At 39.9% G+C, this 23597-nt stretch overlaps 3 protein-coding genes across 3 annotated transcripts; 1 reads left to right on the forward strand and 2 right to left on the reverse strand.

Annotated features, from left to right (window-relative positions):
* Window positions 1–3006: 3006 nt before the first annotated feature.
* LOC131683242 (zinc carboxypeptidase-like) lies at window positions 3007–4589 on the reverse strand. Its single transcript, XM_058965074.1, has 6 exons — window positions 4434–4589; window positions 4241–4377; window positions 3807–4188; window positions 3657–3744; window positions 3313–3603; window positions 3007–3252 (listed from the first exon to the last, which is right to left on the reverse strand). The coding sequence occupies exons 1-6, from the start codon at window positions 4587–4589 to the stop codon at window positions 3059–3061; spliced, it is 1248 nt and encodes a 415-aa protein (XP_058821057.1). The 3' UTR covers window positions 3007–3058.
* A 275-nt stretch (window positions 4590–4864) lies between these two features.
* Window positions 4865–6462, forward strand: LOC131683244 (zinc carboxypeptidase-like). The gene is made up of 5 exons (XM_058965075.1): window positions 4865–5035; window positions 5091–5227; window positions 5284–5753; window positions 5817–6107; window positions 6176–6462. Exons 1-5 carry the CDS (start codon window positions 4883–4885, stop codon window positions 6379–6381), a joined length of 1257 nt encoding a protein of 418 aa, XP_058821058.1. The 5' UTR covers window positions 4865–4882; the 3' UTR covers window positions 6382–6462.
* A 13461-nt stretch (window positions 6463–19923) lies between these two features.
* On the reverse strand, window positions 19924–21075 carry LOC131679559 (uncharacterized protein K02A2.6-like). Its single transcript, XM_058960299.1, has one exon. It carries the CDS (start codon window positions 21073–21075, stop codon window positions 19924–19926), a length of 1152 nt encoding a protein of 383 aa, XP_058816282.1.
* Window positions 21076–23597: the final 2522 nt, after the last annotated feature.

Raw genomic sequence — 23597 nt, forward strand, 5'->3', positions numbered from 1 at the left:
CGCGGAACATGTCGGGAGATCACATGGGTTTCCCGCACAGTAGAGACACTTCTCAACATCCCTTTCACAGGAATCATCCACATGATTCCCACTGCATTTCCCACAATGACCCTTAATTCTGGTTGTTTGTAATTTGTGCAGTTTATGACCCGCGGCACAAAAAGGCGCAGAGGTAGACAAATCTTGTCAAAGAGAAGGTAGTTAGGTAGAGCAGAAACGGTGAAGATCACTCGATAAGAGTCTGAGTTGACGTATGTCCTCCTTACGTCAGTTGCAACTGATGCTGAATGCAAACGTTTGCGCTCCAGTATCTGCGCTGGCTGAAGCACGGGGTCTATAAAACAGCCAACCCCATGTGTCAGCAGATCCGCGTAATTAAAAATCGTATCGGAGATTACCCCGGCACATTCAACCCGATTTTATGGTACATATACTATATACTCCTTCGTAAAAGGCTCGTATCCAGCAATATAATTTGCCTGCTTCAAACTATTTACCACCACCCGAAGCTTATCAGGTCGAAATTTTGATATTCCTGTCTCAGCTTAATATCGCTCCGTCAGAGCTCTAAAAATCTGGGAGGCTGCACTGTGTCATAAAGACCGAAGGCTGGTACATTATAACGTCCGGAACATTATGACGCACCAGGCCGCGCGAAAACATCCGAAAACGGATGTTCACAATGTCTCTGACTTATTGACGCACATTTATTTTCGGACCAGTCTATTTTCAACCATCAAAGACAGCGGTCACGATATTCAGTGTACTCCTGCTTCTGTCCGAGCCAGTTCGGAGCGAACGAAAAAAAACAGTTACTTCTGTGCATTGTCTGAAGAACAAAGGATACCGTTATTTTTATTCTTGCGTGACCTATCAAGATGACTGAGTCTCGTCAACAAAACATGATTTATCGGCCTAACATTGGCCGGTCATTTACTTCAGGTTTTTTCGCATAAGACCAAGTATTCGTGATGTGGAACCTCTGCTGAAGGTGAATATGCAGCTTCGGCTTTCGGAAGTCACCTTCATACAGCTTGAGCACGATACGCATGCGGTGCTGATAACCTTCACCAAATTCGCCCAGGCGAAAAGATTCATTTCACAGAACAACTTGAAACACGTGCTTGTCTGTGACAACGCTGAAATCAAGATCCCTATATACATGGATAATGGAAATATTGAAGTTAAATTACATGATTTACCCCCACTTACTTGCAAAGTGCCAATTTAAAGATTCATGTCGTATTTCGGAGCAGTGGAATGTATTACGGAGGACACATGGAGAAACTACTTCCCAGTCATTTCAAATGGTGTCTTTGTGGTAAGAATGCGGGTAGACCAACCCATTCCCTCTTACCTTACCCTGCAGTACAAAACAGAAGGGGGTGATACAATTACACAGCGAACTCTCTGTACATATCAAGGACAAACTAATACGTGCCAATTCTGTGAACAAACGGCACACTACGGACAACCGTGCCCAGAAACTGCTGAGGAAAGCTCAGCTGCAGAAATAAATGCCAACACTTAAGCTCCAATATCTTCACCTGAATCACTCCCCGTGCGTCATAATGTCCCTGACATTCGATTTCGGATCTTATATCACAGTCGGTATCCTGGACACTGTGATGCACCTATAGTTTCGGATATTGTGACGCATACGAACTGCGTCATAATGTCCCAGGTCATATCGCCCCAAAATAATGTGCGTCATAAAGTCCGGGACATTATGACGAATAAGGGTGCGTCATAAGGTCCGAAAATAAATGTACGTCTTAAAGCCCTCAATCATCTTAGCGTCACGAAGATGCGAGCTAGTGGGTTTTCGCCATGTAAATTGGCGAAAAATCCCATACAAACTTCAGGCACGTCCGGTAGCTAGACTTGTCCGATTTGCTTCATTTGGTGCAAATACTCCTGGTGGGACTAGGAATCGACTCAGGGGTGGGCCGATTGAGCTTTCAAAAATTCAGTATTTTTCTGTGCAGTCTAGTACTGCGTCCCAAGTCATAAGGTACCAAAGAAGGGCGCGTCATAATGTTTGGAACATTATGACGCAACAAGCCCGCTTCGCAACATCTCAAAGCAGATGGGCGTCATAACATCCGGGACTTTGTGATGCACATTTGTTTTCGGATCTTATGACGCACTCGATTTTGTGGACACTGTGACGCACTTATAGTTTCGGATATTATGAGGCGTAAGAATTGCGTCATAATGTCCCAATGCGTAAAAATATCCGAAACACGGAGTGCGTCATATTACCTCGGACCTCTGCGTCATAACATCCCAATGTCAGTGTGCGTCAAAAGATCCCGGACATTACGACGCAAGACCACTTTCGGACGATGTGACACAAGAATGACCTTGTGCGTCATAATGTCCCAGACTTTGTGACGCACCACCCTTCGGACGTCATCACCCGGATGTTACGGTACGGCACCGAAAGACACAGCTTCGATCGCGATCACTCTGATACTTGAACGAATTGAAATCAAGAGAGCAGCATAATTGCGGAGAAGTTTCAAATTAAAATTGTCGGCAAACATACGACAGTGTGGTGCCTAATTCAGCTTCGACAGCGTAGGAACAATGAGGAACGCAGACAGTCGACAAGGAGATATCGTTCGCCTATTGCAGGGGTGATTTTCACCGAGGACATTCAATAGGTCGACGAAATAAAAAACCTGTTTTTGTTCACAACTACATAAACTGTTGCTCAATAGCGAAGTTTCGCAAGTACAGAAGTTCTGTACTAGGGGACGGGCATAGCGTAATTGGTAAATCGATTGCCTTGTACGCAGCTCACCTGGGTTCGATTCCCAACCCCGGACATAGGGTTAGAGATTATACAAAAAGAGGTTTCTGGAAGTCTGATGGGCACAGAACTAAAATGAACGAGATAATTGTTAATTTTTGTAGTTATTTTAGTGACAAATTATGCGTGTTTACGTTTCAGTTACATTCAAGTGTTTCGGGCGGAGAAGTCAAATAAATGTCAGTAAATTAACACATGAGCTAACTCTTTTATTACGATCATTATCTGAAAGTAACATTCTCAAAAATATCCCAACACCTGGGACTCGTCAATCAGTCCAATAAACGCCCCTAGTAACTCCTCGGCATTCGGAACAATCTGATCAGCTGGTAAAATGAAACCGAACTCAACTTGGTCACGAAGCTCGAAGGTGTATGACAGTGGAATATTCGCAACACCGTAAGCCCAATCTACGGAAATTCCTGAGGCAGTATCTGAAAGTGAATGGAGTGATTAAATGTATCACTACTCATACCATAGTTCATAGTCCCTACAAAGCACATCCGCGGTCGTTCCGACTCGATATGGCTTCTGGTGAACCTTGTACAAATCAACGGTAGCTCGCTTCCCAATTTGCATCAAGTCCTTGTAGTTGGGCGGATAGGGAGCTGCATTGTAACCGAATGGTAGCAGAATATATTGGCCTCTTGAGTGAATCGTCAGGTATAAAGACAGCTTGTGGGCAATCGACCGGATGAAGTTCGAGATTGTTTTCACCTCGATTTCCGACTCAGGATGTGGCCCTGCGTATACGTCTGAGCAAGGATTCAGTGACGCACCACCATCTGTCGATATGAGTTAGTTTTGATTGCAGATCTATTAATTTTGTGTTACTCACTGTTCCATTGAAAATCGAAGTTTCGGTTGGGATCGGCTCCTTGGCAAAGAACAGTATACGGATATCTCGTTTTTCTCCACAATCGATTCTGAAAGCGTTCGAAGGCGGTATAATAATGGTGAACGGTGCTGTTCGTACTAAAATACCAACCGTCGTATGAGTATAGGCAAATCCATCGGGGTTCACCACCGGCACGATATACCAGTCGTAGTTCTCAGCTAGATGGCGTACAGCAACGTTTTCTGACGTTAGCAGTTCATTCAGTATCCATGTAACGGAAGCTGAGGTGATCCACTCCCGGGCATGAATATTAGCATCAACAAAAATTCCTGGGTTCCCTTCTTTGTAGGAAATTTTTACGAGTCTGATTTCGCGTCCTTCGTACGAATTGCCAATACTTTCCACGGACATAACACCAGAGTGTAAGGGCTGGATTTCGTCCAACCAGGCGTAGATCTCATCCAGTGTGTGGTAGTCATCCCACCCAAAGCCAGTACGTTTGTACCGATTGGGTCGTTCGTTATCTATGGCACTATTGATGGATGATGTGTAGTAGATGAAAATGAATTCAGCTTCGAAATTACCTTTGAAGGTTGTTGGAAACTAGGAATCGATCGAGACCCAATAGATCCGTGATTTGTTGAAACTGTTTTTCCCTGTATGGTGGAATTACTAACTGTATGCTGGAGTTGATGGCCGACGGAATGTCCAAGAAGGTATACTTAAGTAAAGCAGTAATTAGAGATGAAGTGTAAAACTTTTGTGAAATTTAAATACCTCGTTTGGGGAAGCTTCAAGTTCTCTTAATGCAGCTAGTTGCTCTTCGTTTCGAATAGTGATGGAATATACTTTGTGGTTATCGAAGCGGAGTTGCTCGCTCAAGCATCCTGCACAATATAGGAACAGCACAACCGCTACCTGAAAAGACTTCATTTTGACTAACGCTTCCATCAAATCGAGTATTTCAGTAATCAATTGATAGTGATATTCAGCTTCTTGTCTGGTGCAGATAAGAAGCAGATAGGGAAGAGTTTTTCTATTTTCAGAAGATATTCCCGTCCCAAGTAAATTATATTCTTGTAGTATTGGTATATATTCATGTATTTATTCATTCCTATGAAGCATACAGATTTTATAGAGCCCCAATAAATTAATAAATTGAAATATAAATTATAGGATGTATGAGCTTTACATCTCAATCCCTCCGCTTCGGTTCAGGTAGTGAAATGCAATATTATCACGTTTTACTCTTACTGGCAATTGCTGGTAGTGCGATCAGCGAAAAGGTTCGCTGGGATAACTATCGTGTCTACGAAGTGTTTATTGAAAATGACAAACAGCTCGATGCGCTACAGTATTTGGAATTGCATTCGTATGGTGTAAGATTTACTGTTGAATACTATGAATTTCGAACTGTACTATTTCAATTTTTAGTACATCTTCTGGCAGTCTCCCGTTCAGAGGAACATGAAGCTACGAATCGTAGTTCCACCCCATAAAACTGGAGATTTCGAGGGTATGGTTCAGAGGTTAGATTTAGAGAGTTCTGTAAAGATTGATAACCTTCAACAGTAAGTATTGATACATGTCTAGTAGAAGAAAGTAGTCAGTAAATTGTGTGTTCCAGGGTCATCGATAATGAGCGACCAGCGCGAAGAAAACGCGAAGGATTCGGTTGGGAGGATTACTATACCCTGGATGAGATATACGTGTGGTTCGATGAGTTGGTATTACAGCACGGAAATATGCTCACCATTGAGTCCTATGGAACATCTTACGAAGGACGCGAAATGAAAGCAATCATTCTTTCGAAGAAATCTGGCAATCCAGGAATCTTTCTGGAATCGAACATTCACGCTAACGAATGGATCACTTCAGCTACTTCCACGTGGATTTTGAATGAATTGCTAACATCAACGAATCCAACATATCAATATTTAGGAGAAAATTACGATTGGCATATATTACCGGTGGTGAATCCGGACGGTTTTCATTATACGAAGGAGGTCAATCGCATGTGGAGAAAAAATCGTAACCCACACAACATTTTGTGTTACGGAGTGGACTTAAATCGCAATTTTCCAGGACATTGGATGGGTAATAGTTGTTTACATAAAAATATAGTTTTATCTGTTAATTTTAAATTGTTTTACAATGCAGAGGGTGGCGCTTCTAATGTTTCGTGCACAAATTCTTTCGCTGGACCAACTGCAGCTTCTGAAATTGAGACACAGAACGTTATGAACTACTTTTTAAAGTATAAGAATAACATTGAGTTATACTTATCGTTCCATTCCTACGGACAGTACATGCTGTTCCCGTATGGCTACGAGAATGCGGACAAGTCCGATAATTACTATGACTGGATGGATATGGCCGAGGCTGCTGCGGTAGCTCTCTCGGAGCGATATGGCACGCTGTACGAGCTCGGAACAGCTGCAGATGTTCTCTGTAAGAGATTTATGGTTGCGAAATAGTGTGTATAGGGATTCATATCTAACGATTTATTTTGTCTATAGATGTGGCATCCGGTATATCAATGGACTGGGCTCATTCCGAGCACAACACCCCAATCTCTGTAACTTACGAATTGCGAGATCGAGGAGAGCTTGGATTCCTACTGCCCGCAGAACAAATCATTCCAAATGCTCAAGAGGTGTTGGATTCACTGGTTGTTTTCATCGCAAAGGGCGTTGAATTGGGATATTTTGCGCGTCGGAATTAGGATGGTGCGTTGTTAAGTTCTGACAGGATTGTTAAAGGTATAATTCTCACCTATATTAGTATTGGCATTATAAAAATAAAATTGACCCTTTTATTTGAGAAAAATGGTTGGTTACCCATCAAACCAGTAAGCGGGACTATTCATTTTTGGTGAGAATATGTCTTCAATTCCCCTCGATAGTCGTTGAGGTTCTCCTTGTATATGCACTTCCCTTGTGTACTGTTTATTGCACAGATATCTTAGAACTTGGGATACAGTAGGATTACCAAGATGGATTTTTTCATTTAGTTGGGTTATAAAGAAACACATTTACATTTTATAGCAAATTATTGCTTTCAGATTAGCGGAAAAAAAGTGTTTTCGCCTCACCTTGGTGTTCCGACCGCGATAATTGTGCGAGGCCAAATTTGTGGACGCCCCTTAAACAGCTGTTTGTTATTTTCTTTTTGGTACGGACCAGCGCAGAGGAACGAGGATGATATCAGATGCAGAGTTATGTCAAATCATTATTCGTTGGATACGCATCTTCGGCGTATAAGACCTGAGGAAAGCGGTCTATGAGCTTATAGCGATGGTTTTCACAACATCGAGCGTATTGTGCGGGCTTGCGCCGAAAATTGTAGTCTCAGTTATTGGATTCCCATTGGACCCGAGAAAGGTTATCCAACGTTCCAGTACGGGATGCAATGGTAAGCTGCGATCTTCCCAATATGTCCCTCATCTACAACTTCCTGTAAGCAATCAATATTCAAATATAGGCGTGTTGCCACAAACGCACTTCTCGCCATTACTCTGTCAGCGGCCCAACTCGACGTTTACCTGCTGTTTAGTGGTATGAATCGCAGTGTTAAATTATTTTGCCTTGGTGTCATAGTCATATAAAAAACCTGTTTTAATCCACCTAGCGGTGCAATTGTGCCTTTCTCATTTCTCTAAACTATGGCACGGAGGCTTTTTATGTTCAACATAATTGTGGAAATGTCCATTAGATCCTTAGTACACTTTGCTCTTATACACAATGGCATGCCAGCCACGAACTTGATGAGCTACGTGTCGACGGTGAAACACTTGAAACAAAAAAATATCATACTCCATTAGCCTAATCAGCATTAGATCAATGTTATCTGCTTGCTAACTCATTTTGTCATGCGGGGATGGGTATGTGAGGAGGGCGAAAGTCCCATGAACGAACGACTCCCCAGCTTAAATTGGCATGCTTTGTAATATAGTGGTGGTTTAAAGATAATGGGGTTGAAAGGGAGGGGTATGAGGTGGTGGTCTGAGGGGTGATTTAAGGAGATTTTTAAAGGAGGGGAGTGAACAGTAGAGGGGGGTGTAACCCCTCTCCGTAAACCATCAACTACGCCCCTGTTAAAATCCAGAAACCTTATGCGAGTCGAAAAAAAAATTTGGCCGGGATTAGGTTGACGTTTTTCAGAGTGATTGCATAACCTTTCTATATGAGAAAGGCAAAAATGTGCAAAATCCAAAAAAGTGAATCTTCGTCAATTTTTTTTCGTGTTTGCATCAAATCTCGACGTTTTATGCACCTTGAATACATTTAGCATCAAAAATAAAAATTCTATTTTTAATTTTTCTATAGTTTTTATGAGAAATTTCTGTGTGGCCGCACTCTGAAACCCGTAATTCCGGAACCAGAATTCCGATCGATCCAAAATTCAATAGCAGCCGATGGGAAGGTTGCACCTTTCATTTGAGACTAAGTTTGGGCAAATCGGTCCAGCCATCTCTGAGAAAAATGAGTGACATTATTTGACACATACGCACATACATACACACACACATACACACACACATACACACACATACACACACATACATACACACATACACACATACAGACTTTTTCCGATCTCGACGAACTGAGTCGAATGGGATATGACACTCGGCCCTCCGGGCCGGGATTAGGTTGACGTTTTTCAGAGTGATTGCATAACCTTTCTATATGAGAAAGGCAAAAATGTGCAAAATCCAAAAAAGTGAATCTTCGTCAATTTTTTTTCGTGTTTGCATCAAATCTCGACGTTTTATGCACCTTGAATACATTTAGCATCAAAAATAAAAATTCTATTTTTAATTTTTCCTATAGTTTTTATGAGAAATTTCTGTGTGGCCGCACTCTGAAACCCGTAATTCCGGAACCAGAATTCCGATCGATCCAAAATTCAATAGCAGCCGATGGGAAGGTTGCACCTTTCATTTGAGACTAAGTTTGGGCAAATCGGTCCAGCCATCTCTGAGAAAAATGAGTGACATTATTTGACACATACGCACATACATACACACACACATACACACACACACACATACACACACATACACACACATACATACACACATACACACACATACAGACTGTTTCCGATCTCGACGAACTGAGTCGAATGGGATATGACACTCGGCCCTCCGGGCCGGGATTAGGTTGACGTTTTTCAGAGTGATTGCATAACCTTTCTATATGAGAAAGGCAAAAATGTGCAAAATCCAAAAAAGTGAATCTTCGTCAATTTTTTTTCGTGTTTGCATCAAATCTCGGCGTTTTATGCACCTTGAATACATTTAGCATCAAAAATAAAAATTCTATTTTTAATTTTTCCTATAGTTTTTATGAGAAATTTCTGTGTGGCCGCACTCTGAAACCCGTAATTCCGGAACCAGAATTCCGATCGATCCAAAATTCAATAGCAGCCGATGGGAAGGTTGCACCTTTCATTTGAGACTAAGTTTGGGCAAATCGGTCCAGCCATCTCTGAGAAAAATGAGTGACATTATTTGACACATACGCACATACATACACACACACACATACACACACATACACACACACATACACACACATACATACACACATACACACACATACAGACTTTTTCCGATCTCGACGAACTGAGTCGAATGGGATATGACACTCGGCCCTCCGGGCCGGGATTAGGTTGACGGTTTTCAGAGTGATTGCATAACCTTTCTATATGAGAAAGGCAAAAATCTGTACCAATCTGTACCTTTTCACAAAAACCTGTAATCTGTACTGTACAGAATCAGTTCCAAAACACTTCAAAAATCTGTACCTTTCTCGATACATCTGTACTTGTGGCATCACTGATACAGCCCCTCTTTTGTAGTTTTCTCGTGATCAGGAGTTCCTTGTACTGTCTTGCTGGTGCTGACTCGCACCAGAGTGAAACTACGTGATCGTCTTCTTTCTCACAATTGTGCTTGCATCATTCGAACTTGAAACCGAAAACGATCTGATAGACTGACCCCTGAAAAAAAAGCCACCCTATTCTTTTTGTCAGAATAAATGGTTTTGCGTAATCTTTGATTATGGAGATTGTGATCCTGAAATAAAATGATTGAAATTTTAGAATATAGCTGAGGTTTTGAACTGAACATATACCATGAAATTGAAAGTCTCAGTTTAGTATTAAACGATGAACGGATAGTAAAAATGTGAGCCACTTCCCGTACATTACAAAGCTAGAAAATACCAATAATCTCGTATATAATTAAACTTGTTCGGACAGCAGTTAGTAAGCCATCGTCGCTGTTTAAAAAAAGTTAGTAGGTAGATTGTTACTGTGTATTCGGACCTACTTAAGCAAATCACCCTTTTAGGTGGATAGATGTGCAAAAATTTACCGGTCAAATGTCCTGCAATGCGATGTGCGCGCTTAGAATCAGCACTATATCGATTGATTTCAAAGGTGGCGTAGTGGAAAGCTCATTGGAAAAGAATATGTGGCTTTTTCCGAAGTTGGATGTCGACTCTGTCCAGTTTCATCACACCAGGAATGTTGCACTGCTGATTGAGAAGTTCTAAACAAATAGAACTGATTACTATTGTAACTCCCGCAGTCTAAAAACTAGTGCACTCTATTTGGCGTTAAAATTTACTGCTTGTATGAGAAAAATTCGAAACGATAAACCCAACTAATAATGCACGGTGTACTCAACAGAATCCTTGGCAAATGCCTTTCCAACAACTTCATCATTCCTCTTTGGCTCTGGTACTACTTATCCTGAAAGAACGTCATGCAACTATGAAGGTCGGATTACCACATGTTAATTCTGTCAGATTACTGCTACAGTATGCAAATGCGATAAAGAGAAACTTTACGCAATAATTTTCACTTCTAGCCTTCAAATATTCAGTTATCTTTCCAAATACTATTACAATATGTCTCTTTTTAGATAACTTTGATTGAAACACGAATATTCTCGGTGGTATGATGCTATCATTTTAGTCGCAAGTAACTCTATCTTAGGGTGCTCGAAATTTTGATTTTTCTAAATACTGCGTATGACAGAATTATTTGTCAATAAATGTTTGAATTAATTCAGATCAGTTTTCCCCATATATTTTGATGTTTTTTGCCTTTCTCACATAGAAAGGTTATGCAATCACTTTAAAAAATGTCAACCTAATCCCGGCCCGGAGGGCCGAGTGTTATATCCCATTCGACTCAGTTCGTCGAGATCGGAAAAAGTCTGTATGTGTGTGTATGTGTGTGCGTATGTGTCAAAAAATGTCACTCATTTTTCTCAGAGATGGCTGGACCGACTTGCCCAAACTTAGTCTCAAATGAAAGGTGCAACCTTCCCATCGGCTGCTATTGAATTACAGCTATTAATTAAGAGTGCGGCCACACAGAAATTTCTCATATAAACTATAGGAAAAAATAAAAATAGAAAATTTTTGATGCCAAATGCCTTTAAGGTGCATGAAACGTCGAGACTTGATACAAACTCGAAAAAAAATTTGACGAAAATTCACTTTTTTGGATTTTGTCACATTTTTGCATTTCTCATATAGAAAGGTTATGCAATCACTCTGAAAAACGTCAACCTAATCCCGGAGGGCCAAATTTTTTTTACTGGCATAAGGTTTCTGGATTTTAACAGGTGCGTAGTCGATGGTATACGGAGAGGGGTTACCCCCCCCCCCCCCCCCCCTCCTCTCATACTGTTCACTCCCCTCCCGTTAAAATCCCCTTAAATCACCCCTCAGACCACGACCCCATCCAGCCCTCACACTCATACCCCTCTCAATCCCATCATCTTTAAACCACCACTATATCACAAAGCATACCAAATAAAGCTGGGTCGTCGTTCGTTCGTGGGATTTTCGCTCTCCTCACACGCCCACCCCCGCATGACAAAATGAGTTAGCGAGCAAATAACATTGAACTAATGCTGATTAGGCTAATTAAGTATGATATTTTTTGTCGTGACTAACGACTTACCTTTCAATATAGGGGCCCCTTTTCAAAATTTCGGAAGAAAAATGATGTAAGATTTTGAACGCTTATATCTTTTGTTGTACTGAATGGATTTAATCAATTTATTCGGCATTTTGTCGAAAATATTTGTACCAATGTTGTATTAAATTTTGGAATATGTAGGATATTCATTATCAACGGAAAAATAGTGTTTTGAAAAATCTTTCGAAAACGACTCGGAAAAGTGAAAATTTTCAGCCCATCCCGCACAGAGCCGTCAAAATGGTGCAGCAAATGAACAATAAAATAATGAAAAGTTTATATAAAGGTCCACTACATGTTTGTTCCTATGATTATTCGTATTGGGTTGCTTGACGAGAGCAGTTGGTGGGGGAAAGCCGGGATATTAATTTTGGTTAAGCCATTAGAAGTCGGACGGAAAGGAAAGGCTCATGCACGCCACGAGAACGAGCGAGAAAGCGATAGTAGTGCATATTAGCGAAAGCGTTACGTACATTTTGAACCTTAATAACTTTTCTTCTACAAAACGGATTGCCAATCTTGTTTCATAAATCGGAAGGAAAACGTTCAATGCTTGCTACCGATGCGTTCTTTGCTATATAAAATTTGTTTAAATAGTTCGAAAACTACTTTAAATGAAATCAACATTAATGATAAAACCTATAAATAGGGGTGTCGCAGCTTTTCTCTAAGCCAGACGTGTGTAAGACGCAGTGCATAACAGACGTGCGTGGTCGTGAGAAGCTGCATCGGACGACCAATCAAATCAGCTACCATCGGAGAGAAGAAGAAAAACGTTGGTGGAGGTGGTGGCGGTGAGAAGTCCAAAAAGCCAAAGGCTAAGAAACGCAGTCACTGAAAAGGCGGTAGTAACTGCCACTAAAAATGCCACCAAAACATCGAAGGCTGCAAAGCGTACTCATTCGGTGTGAGCTGCGAAAGGGGAAAGATCGTACGGATGTACGCAGTAAAAACAATCGTCGGCAAGGTTTGAATTGTTTTAAAAGATTCCCGTCTTGTATCAACATAGTTATCTACAAACCGTCCTTATTAGGACGAATACAAAATGGAAAAAGAATTTAATTAGAAAGTTTCTTTTATTAACTGGTATTAAGTTTGCGCTTGGTAATTCTGTACTTTTACCAGTGAATCATAAGAAAATGTTTTTCTAATTTACAAACCCGAAGGTTTTTGCAAATCCTTCCAAGAAAATCAGTGAATGTGCCAACTCTGCCACTAAGCGAAAGCTACACCAAAACGAATGATGAAAATATTTTCATTTATCGAACAAAAGGACGTCCTTCCATCTGCATTGTAAAGCCAATAAATAGGAACACCATGATGAAAACCGTGCTCATTCGGTGTGAGCTGCGAAAGGGGAAAGATCGTACGGATGTACGCAGTAAAAACAATCGTCGGCAAGGTTTGAATTGTTTTAAAAGATTCCCGTCTTGTATCAACATAGTTATCAACAAACCGTCCTTATTAGGACGAAGGCAAAATGGAAAAAGAATTTAATTAGAAAGTTTCTTTTATTAACTAGTATTAAGTTTGCGCTTGGTAATTCTGTACTTTTACCAGTGAATCAGAAAATGTTTTTCTTATCTACAAACCCGAAGGTTTTTGCAAATCCTTCCAAAAAAATCAGTGAATGTGGCAACTCTACCACTAAGCGAAAGCTACACCAAAACGAATGATGAAAATATTTTCATTTATCGAACAAAAGGACGTCCTTCCATCTGCATTGTAAAGTCAATAAATAGGAACACCATGATGAAAACCGTGCTCATTCGGTGTGAGCTGCGAAAGGGGAAAGATCGTACGGATGTACGCAGTAAAAACAATCGTCGGCAAGGTTTGAATTGTTTTAAAAGATTCCCGTCTTGTATCAACATAGTTATCCACAAACCGTCCTTATTAGGACGAAGGCAAAATGGAAAAAGAATTTAATTAGAAAGTTTCTTTTATTAACTAGTATTAAGTTTGCACTTGGTAATTCTGTACTTTTACCAGTGAATCAGAAAATGTTTTTCTTATCTACAAACCCGAAGGTTTTTGCAAATCCTTCTGAAAAAATCAGTGAATGTGGCAACTCTGCCACTAAGCGAAAGCTACACCAAAACGAATGATGAAAATATTTTCATTTATCGAACAAAAGGACGTCCTTCCATCTGCATTGTAAAGCCAATAAATAGGAACACCATGATGAAAACCGTGCTCATTCGGTGTGAGCTGCGAAAGGGGAAAGGTCGTACGGATGTACGCAGTAAAAACAATCGTCGGCAAGGTTTGAATTGTTTTAAAAGATTCCCGTCTTGTATCAACATAGTTATCAACAAACCGTCCTTATTAGGACGAAGGCAAAATGGAAAAAGAATTTAATTAGAAAGTTTCTTTTATTAACTAGTATTAAGTTTGCGCTTGGTAATTCTGTACTTTTACCAGTGAATCAGAAAATGTTTTTCTTATCTACAAACCCGAAGGTTTTTGCAAATCCTTCTGAAAAAATCAGTGAATGTGGCAACTCTGCCACTAAGCGAAAGCTACACCAAAACGAATGATGAAAATATTTTCATTTATCGAACAAAAGGACGTCCTTCCATCTGCATTGTAAAGCCAATAAATAGGAACACCATGATGAAAACCGTGCTCATTCGGTGTGAGCTGCGAAAGGGGAAAGATCGTACGGATGTACGCAGTAAAAACAATCGTCGGCAAGGTTTGAATTGTTTTAAAAGATTCCCGTCTTGTATCAACATAGTTATCAACAAACCGTCCTTATTAGGACGAAGGCAAAATGGAAAAAGAATTTAATTAGAAAGTTTCTTTTATTAACTAGTATTAAGTTTGCGCTTGGTAATTCTGTACTTTTACCAGTGAATCAGAAAATGTTTTTCTTATCTACAAACCCGAAGGTTTTTGCAAATCCTTCCAAAAAAATCAGTGAATGTGGCAACTCTACCACTAAGCGAAAGCTACACCAAAACGAATGATGAAAATATTTTCATTTATCGAACAAAAGGACGTCCTTCCATCTGCATTGTAAAGTCAATAAATAGGAACACCATGATGAAAACCGTGCTCATTCGGTGTGAGCTGCGAAAGGGGAAAGATCGTACGGATGTACGCAGTAAAAACAATCGTCGGCAAGGTTTGAATTGTTTTAAAAGATTCCCGTCTTGTATCAACATAGTTATCCACAAACCGTCCTTATTAGGACGAAGGCAAAATGGAAAAAGAATTTAATTAGAAAGTTTCTTTTATTAACTAGTATTAAGTTTGCACTTGGTAATTCTGTACTTTTACCAGTGAATCAGAAAATGTTTTTCTTATCTACAAACCCGAAGGTTTTTGCAAATCCTTCTGAAAAAATCAGTGAATGTGGCAACTCTGCCACTAAGCGAAAGCTACACCAAAACGAATGATGAAAATATTTTCATTTATCGAACAAAAGGACGTCCTTCCATCTGCATTGTAAAGCCAATAAATAGGAACACCATGATGAAAACCGTGCTCATTCGGTGTGAGCTGCGAAAGGGGAAAGATCGTACGGATGTACGCAGTAAAAACAATCGTCGGCAAGGTTTGAATTGTTTTAAAAGATTCCCGTCTTGTATCAACATAGTTATCAACAAACCGTCCTTATTAGGACGAAGGCAAAATGGAAAAAGAATTTAATTAGAAAGTTTCTTTTATTAACTAGTATTAAGTTTGCGCTTGGTAATTCTGTACTTTTACCAGTGAATCAGAAAATGTTTTTCTTATCTACAAACCCGAAGGTTTTTGCAAATCCTTCCAAAAAAATCAGTGAATGTGGCAACTCTACCACTAAGCGAAAGCTACACCAAAACGAATGATGAAAATATTTTCATTTATCGAACAAAAGGACGTCCTTCCATCTGCATTGTAAAGTCAATAAATAGGAACACCATGATGAAAACCGTGCTCATTCGGTGTGAGCTGCGAAAGGGGAAAGATCGTACGGATGTACGCAGTAAAAACAATCGTCGGCAAGGTTTGAATTGTTTTAAAAGATTCCCGTCTTGTATCAACATAGTTATCCACAAACCGTCCTTATTAGGACGAAGGCAAAATGGAAAAAGAATTTAATTAGAAAGTTTCTTTTATTAACTAGTATTAAGTTTGCACTTGGTAATTCTGTACTTTTACCAGTGAATCATAAGAAAATGTTTTTCCAATCTACAAACCCGAAGGTTTTTGCAAATCCTTCCAAGAAAATCAGTGAATGTGGCAACTCTGCCACTAAGCGAAAGCTACACCAAAACGAATGATGAAAATATTTTCATTTATCGAACAAAAGGACGTCCTTCCATCTGCATTGTAAAGTCAATAAATAGGAACAGCTTGATGAAAAGTGTGCTCATTCGGCGTGAGCTGCGAAAGGGGAAAGATCGTATGGATGTACGCAGTAAAAACAATCGTCTGCAAGGTTTGAATTGTTTTAAAAGATTCCCGTCTTGTATCAACATAGTTATCCACAAACCGTCCTTATTAGGACAAAGGCAAAATGGAAAGAGATGGGTTGGTAATGTATATGACATAACAGGGGTGTCGTGACCACACTTCGAAGTTATTTCAAATCTTGCAAAGCATAAATTGACATAATTTCAATGATTGTTCCTTTATGAATGAAATAACAAATTTTCAGGTCAACGCGGCAATAACTTTGCAATTTATAGAACAATTTTATATTTTTAGTTATCATATATTAACTGTCATCTCTTCCAAACAACTTAACCCTCTGCTGCCAACCACGTGGTTTTGCAGGGTTAAGGAGAATCATTGTAAAATGTCCAATACATGATTTTATGTTGTTACCTCCACTAAAACCACTTCAGAACACTCCCACCTGTCATACAAGTACATTGTCTGCATGTTGAAATCATTATATGAAATTATTGACCTGTATTCAACGCGGAGAACTCGGTAATAAAATTGTTTTGCTGAATATACTAACGAACGGGATCCCCAGGAAAATTTCGCTGAGCCCGGTGAATCGAACTTAATGCGCAAAATTTAGCCATTTGAAGGAGATACAAGCAGAATTTTAAGAATATGAGCATCGCGGTTATGTCCCGGACATTACCCGCCCCTAGTTTTTCGCTAAGCGTGTTCATTTCTGTACGGAAAAGATTCCGATGGTTGTTTCGAGAGATTTTAACATTGATAGTTCAAAGCAAGAAAATATGAAATTTGTTCATTTCATGAATGAATGTCTCAACGAGCTTAGAATCCAGCGCATCCCCGATCAACGCAGACGCCAACAACAAAGGTTCTTTTCAGAACCACCATAATTATTATAAAGAATAACTTGAAACATTCCCACATATTTCATTGAGTATCATTCGATTTGAATTACAAGTCAAACGAGTAGTCACGACACTCCGGTTATGTCCTAGACATTACCCACCCATCTTTTTGTTTCAAGTGTTTCACCGTCGACACGTAGCTCATCAAGTTCGTGGCTGGCAAGCCATTGTGTATAAGTGCAAAATGTGCTAAGAATGTAATGGACATTTCCACAATTAGCCACCGAGCCATAGTTTAGAGAAATGAGAAAGGCACAATTGCACCGCTGGGTGGATTAAAACAGGTTTTTTTTCTATTCAAACTTAATTGTTGGCCTGGTTGGCTCAAATTTGGAAAAGTTTTAGAATGACATGGTAAAGCATCTGTGGGGAATAAAGCCTGGACATACGAAAGAAAGCGAAAGGGCGAAATGCCCCAGTTTACAATGTAATATTCCCACAACAAATGGATGGTATGCTCCACAGCAATCGGTACATATGCCTCACAACGATGGGGTTATATGCCCCAATCGAATTATTGAAATTTTGATCATACTGAAAAAAGTCGCACAATGTATTGATTTACTTTAAAAAAATCAGTACTACTGTTATTTAAAATACAAAATTGCCTAAATAGTTAATTTGAAGTTGTGCTAATAAGAACTTAGTGGGTTTTTTTTCCGGTGATGAGCTGGTTCGAAGATATGAATAATTCTACACGCATACACAGTTTTAAGCCATTCTAAAAACTAAGATAGGTACTTTAATATTCTAATAAGCTACTCGAAATAGTTCTATCAAATCCGAATTTGATCTAATTGGCTGACATGTTTAAATAAATGGTCGGAAATTACATCGAAATAGCTCTTTTAAATCTTTTGTGTTGCGAAATTTTAAAAATACCATAGTACGTGGATTTAATGAAATAATACTATTATCAGTTATTTTTACTCTTCGGATAATTCTGGAGTCCTGGGAAGGGAAGTGGGGCATTTTGCCTTGGTGTCACGTATTATACCCTCTTACCCTAGTACCATTGTTGATAGCGCTTCCAGTCGTTTTGATAAGAAGAAGATAATAAATTGATGCCAGTGATTTAGCCACGAATAGATTTCCAGTCATATTGGACGTACTGTATTTAGTTTATTATTACATCTTTCTAGTAATGCTATTTTGATCTGTAGGGGAGACCGTAGAGGGTTGAAACAATATATTGATTTTACAATACAATACACGAAATTTCAACCAATATTTTTTTTTCTTTCAGCTTATACTTACTAACCGAGTGTATCGGGACAAAGCTGGGAGCTAATTGGCTTATGAAACAGACATCGGTATCGAGAGAAATTGCACCGCCGAGGGACTCTCGATCGAAGTAGGGTAGTTTCACTACCGGGAAATATCCGAATAGATAAAGCCGGAAGCAAAATGGCTCAAGAAAACGGGTATCGATTTCAGGGGAAATTTTGTCTCCGAGAAACACTTAGTCGGAGTAGTGAACTCACCACTGTGCGAACAGATCGCGACAAAGCTGGGAGCTAAATGGCTCATAGAAACATAGAAATGGCTCACGGAAACCGGAACTAAGTGGCTTGCGGTAATTTACCTGTAGGGAATGTCCGAGTGGGGCCGGGACTAAATGGTTCAAGTATGCAGTGGATTTAAGCGGTGTAATCCATGGAGAGAATGGCGGAAATCAAGAAGAAAGTCGGGAGCTAAATGGCTCAAAGATTGTGCCATTGAAAGGAACAAGTGCGGCTCCGACTTAGGGATCATTCATAAATGACGTAGCATTTGTGAGTGATTTTTAACACCCTCCCTCTCCCATCGTAGCATTTCGTTACAAACCTTTAAATACCCCCTGGTAATAACTGTCGTATTCCACCTTGTAACCGCCGGTTCTTTGTTTTCAAAGCCGCAAAATTTCGCTATCGAAATTGACGACTTGTTTCCACAACACTCGTTTACAGAATGGTCTTTTTTTTTTAGCATGAAGCTCGCTTGACGCAAATTACTCATGCTCTCTTCCGGCTCGAATTCGCGTTTCCCTTGTTCCTAGCGTTCTGCTGGCGTTTCATTCATTACACTGTTTTTTATGCGTTTCATGGATTGTGTCTTGGATAGCATATTCACCGTAACAAATTTTCAACCGTATATCCGGTTTTACTAAACAATAATATTTACTGTCTATTACGGTATTGCTAGTATCACATTTGTTCATTAGCGAAAAAGAAAACTAATTATCAGTTATTTGTAATCAATGCTTAATATATTTATCATGTTATTGTGGGTCACACTCATCAATTAATGTATTTGACCTATATCAATATATATTAACGTAGCCTAATATAATTAATTTAACGGTAATATCGATATTATCGATAAAATTACATATCGATTATAGCATTTTATTGGAACTCATGTTTTGAGTCTACCTTTAAAATGAACACCCTATCACGGAGTATCACCTCACATCTCATTGTGCTAAATTTGGACAGTTCTTATTTCCATACTGTGTTTTATGCTGCGAATAGAACATTGCATGAAAATGTTTAACCTCACTTTTCTGACAGTTCAGAGAGCTTGTACTAACATTATGTAAACAAGTTCACTGAAATGTCATTTTTCGAGCATTTTTTTTTTTTTAAATCACGTCATCCTGCAATTTTCCATTATGTTTCCACTTGTCAGTTATTTTTTTTGTGTTGCTTCTTACGATCCATATATAGTTCCTACATCCGATCTCTTCTCTACTCTTGGTTAACCAGAAAAAAAGGTATAAACAACAAATTATTTAATGAAAATCTTTTATTTCTTTTAGTGAACTGTAAACATCGCCGATAAATAATCTCTTCATGACTCAAGGAATGTTAAATATTGCAAAGCATTTTATTTGTGGTACAGCGCTCACATGTATAGTTTCCATGACATTTCCGAAGTTTGGGAGAAAAAAAGCCATTTCCAGTGTGAATTTAGTGGAAAACATGGTATACGAAATCTTCAAATCGCATAGGTCGTTTAATCGCACCCCTATTACGAAGCGATCGAGATTCCCCGGTAGATATGGTATTGGATGAATATGTAGAGAGATACGGAGCTTCGGTGGATGAAGAAAGGTGCTCCGATGAGCATGATGCTTCTTGTTGATGCAACTTTAGATTTTGTTGCGTAAGCGAAGCATTGTTTTGCGCATTCGTCGATATTGCCGAATCGTGAATCTGGTCTTCGTCACGGCTGTCCGTTTGTGTTGGTGGAGCAATTTTAATTTCTTGCACGTTTCTCGCGTACTGGACACCTGTTGTACTCATAACAACAACTTTGGCTCCGTTCCTGGCAATCACTCTGTATCGCTCCGAGGAAAAAGTAGGATCGGTTTTGCTTTTTTTTTGCTGTGCCAGCAAGACTACGTCTCCGACAGTTATATTGGACTCCTTAGCACCACGCACAGAATCGGCATACTTTTTGCTGGATAGTTTGTACTCCGCGTCTCGTTCGCGAACGTCCTCTACATCCATGTAGTTGCCATCAGAACTGTTCCATAGACCTGGAAATATCCCCCGATACTTCCAACCTGTCATCAACTCGAACGGAGTCACTCCGAGTCTCGAATGTGGTACAAGTGTGTTATGTCGATGGACATAATCTTGGAGTTCCTTTCGCCAATTCTTTCCCTCGAGTTTTGAACAAGATAACGTCTTGATAATGCCATGATTTTGTCTCTCAACCGCACCGTTTGACTGGGGGCTGAGAGGTATTGCTTTACGTATTGATACTCCCTTTTCATTCCAGAAAGTGTTGAATGCCGAACTTTGAAAGGGAGGTCCGTTATCGCTTTGGATTACTATCGGCAACCCCCATGTCTGAAACACCTCACAAAGGGCAGAATTGGTACTTACAGCGTCAATCGCTTTCATTTCCACGACCGCTAGATATCGTGAAAAAGTATCGATTACAACCAAAAATTCCCCAGTTCCGAACTGGGGAACCGTAAGGAAATCGATTTGCAAGATTTCCCACGGACCGTCAGGCAATTCTCTAGGTTTCAATGGTAATGGAGGGTTCCGCCTGGATAATAGTGTGCATACCTCGCAGTCCTTGATGAATCGTGTTATCTCGTGGGTCATCTTAGGCCACCAAAAATATTGACGCATTATTCGTTTTGTTGCCATTTCGCCTACATGACCACCATGAGCAGATGTGATAGCTTTTGAACGGAGTTTGTTCGGTAAGATTACACGCTCGTTTTTGAATATTAAGGGTCCCATACAAAATAAGTACTTCCTCTGTGCCTCGTATGGTCGGAGTTCTTTGGGCCATTGCTGGGACGACAACGCTTCTCGAACCGATTGAAGTTCGATGTCTTGTTCAGACATGACTTCGATTTGTGACCATGTTATTTCCATTCGTTCCGCATCCAAAGTATAAAGAAAATGCTTGTCATTATCTCCATCAAAAGCTTCAGATGCTTGCGTCTCAGATACGAGACGCGATAGTACATCGGCTACATTTTTATCTCCTGGTACGCGTTTCATGGTGAAATCGTAAGGCTGTAATCGTAGCACCCAGCCTTCAGCGCGAGAAACGGCCCTTTTCCCCAATCGATGGTTTGTATTAAAAATGAACTGGTTCGCCTCAGCATCCGTCCATATGATAAAAGTCTTTGCCAACAAGTAGTAACTAAATCTTTCGACTCCCCATACGACAGCTAAAGCTTCTCTTTGAGTCTGAGGGTATCGCTGTTCAGACTGGGTGAGGACCTTCGATGCACATGCTATAATCCTAGGATTATCTGCTTCATCAAATTGAATAAGGACTGCTCCAAGCCCGCATGGTGATGCATCCACAAACAGTTCAATGCGGTGTTTCGTATTGTAATATCCCAAAGTTTTGATGGAGCTCAGAGCTTTTCCCTTCAGGTATTCAAACTCTGCCTCCTCCTTATCAGTCCAATAAAAATGGTCTGAGTTAGCCAGCGCACGCATACATTCGGTTTTTGTTGCTCGGTGAACGATGAACTTATCGACATACGTAATTAGGCCCAAAAAACTCTTAACTTCTGCACAATTCATGGGCCTTCTGAATTCTTTGATTGCAGCAATTTTAGCCTCTTCAATTTGCCATCCTCGAGGAGTTAGGGTGAAACCAATGAATTTCACCTCTTGACTGCCAAAGACACACTTACTCTCGTTTAGTTTTACGTTGTGATTTGCCAACCTAGAGCGTACTTCAGTCAAATGTTTATCATGTTCTTCTTTGGTTCGGCCAAATATAAGAATATCGTCCAAATAGTTCACACACCCTTCGCATTCTCCAAGTACTTTTCGCTGAAGTGTTTCCTGGAACAGATCAGGAGCGTTGCACAGTCCAAATGGCAACCGTACATAACGGAACATCCCAACTTCTGTGAAAAAATTGGTCAAATGCCTTGACTCCTCATGCAATTCAATATGAAAAAAGGCGTTCGACAGATCTATTGTTGAAAACCAGGTTGCTCCTTCTAGCTTAGCGAGAATTTTCTCCAACGTAGGCATAGCAAAGGGAGTGCGAAAAATATATTGGTTGGGTCCTCTTAAGTCAGTAACTAATCTGAAATCATCCTTTCCTTTAGGTACCACCAACATCGATGAGCAAAAGGATGTATCCATTCCACCAGTTACTGGTTCAATTATGTTTGCTGTGACTAGACTTTTTAGACGTTCCTCTACTAATGGCTTTATTGCTAACGGAATATTCAAGAACACATTTCGGCAAGGTAGCTTCGTTTTGTCGTAATAAATTTTTACAGCTGGAATGTTGAATTTTGGAAAAGTTTCGCTAGCAGATATCGATGCGATCTCTCCAGCATGGCGTAGGCGTTCACTTTTAGTAGAGTCCTCAACATATGTATGAACTGGAACTTTTAACCCCAGCATCAATACACTATAGCGACATGCTGTAGATCTACTCAAAAGAGCACGGATCTCTTTGACGACGTAGAACTTTTCCAATAATGTAGGTCTGTCGTCAGAAATGTATAGATACGCATGAAAAGTAGCCACCACCTCGATTTCTCCAGATGTGGCATACGCTTTGAGTGAACGATCAGTATCGTAACTTATGTTGAAAATCTCGTCTCTATGCCTTGCATCTGAAATAATCTGCTCGAATGTCACCAGCGTAAACGTATTTACCTGGGCGCCGGAGTCTATTAAGAAGGGACATCTCAGCCCGGCTACTACAGCCATGATCACCCCGTCGCAAAGCTCTTGCGGCACACGCTTATTCTTATGAGTTGGGTTCGCGAATGCATGATCAACCTATATATTATTGTAAAATACATAATTAATAGCTTGCTCATATGGAGCATTACGCTATACTTACAATATTTACACATGCAGCATTATTAGAATTATAAAGTATATTATTACTTTCGGGGTCTGCTCGATCATCTTTATTGTTCCGATCAGCGATCAAGTCTGCAACCATAAACGACTGAGCAGTACTAGCGATGGCTTGCAAATCAGCTTTTATTTCCTGTTTTAATGTACATGTTAATATAAAGCTATATAATCTTTTCAGTTAATAGTATAAGTTATATTGAGTTCATTGCCAATTTATTGTTGAGGGAATTCAAATGATGATATTTCTAAGTTCATTGCCAATTTAT

The sequence above is a fragment of the Topomyia yanbarensis genome, chromosome 2 (assembly GCF_030247195.1).
Source record: "Topomyia yanbarensis strain Yona2022 chromosome 2, ASM3024719v1, whole genome shotgun sequence".
NCBI classification, from domain to species: domain Eukaryota; kingdom Metazoa; phylum Arthropoda; class Insecta; order Diptera; family Culicidae; genus Topomyia; species Topomyia yanbarensis.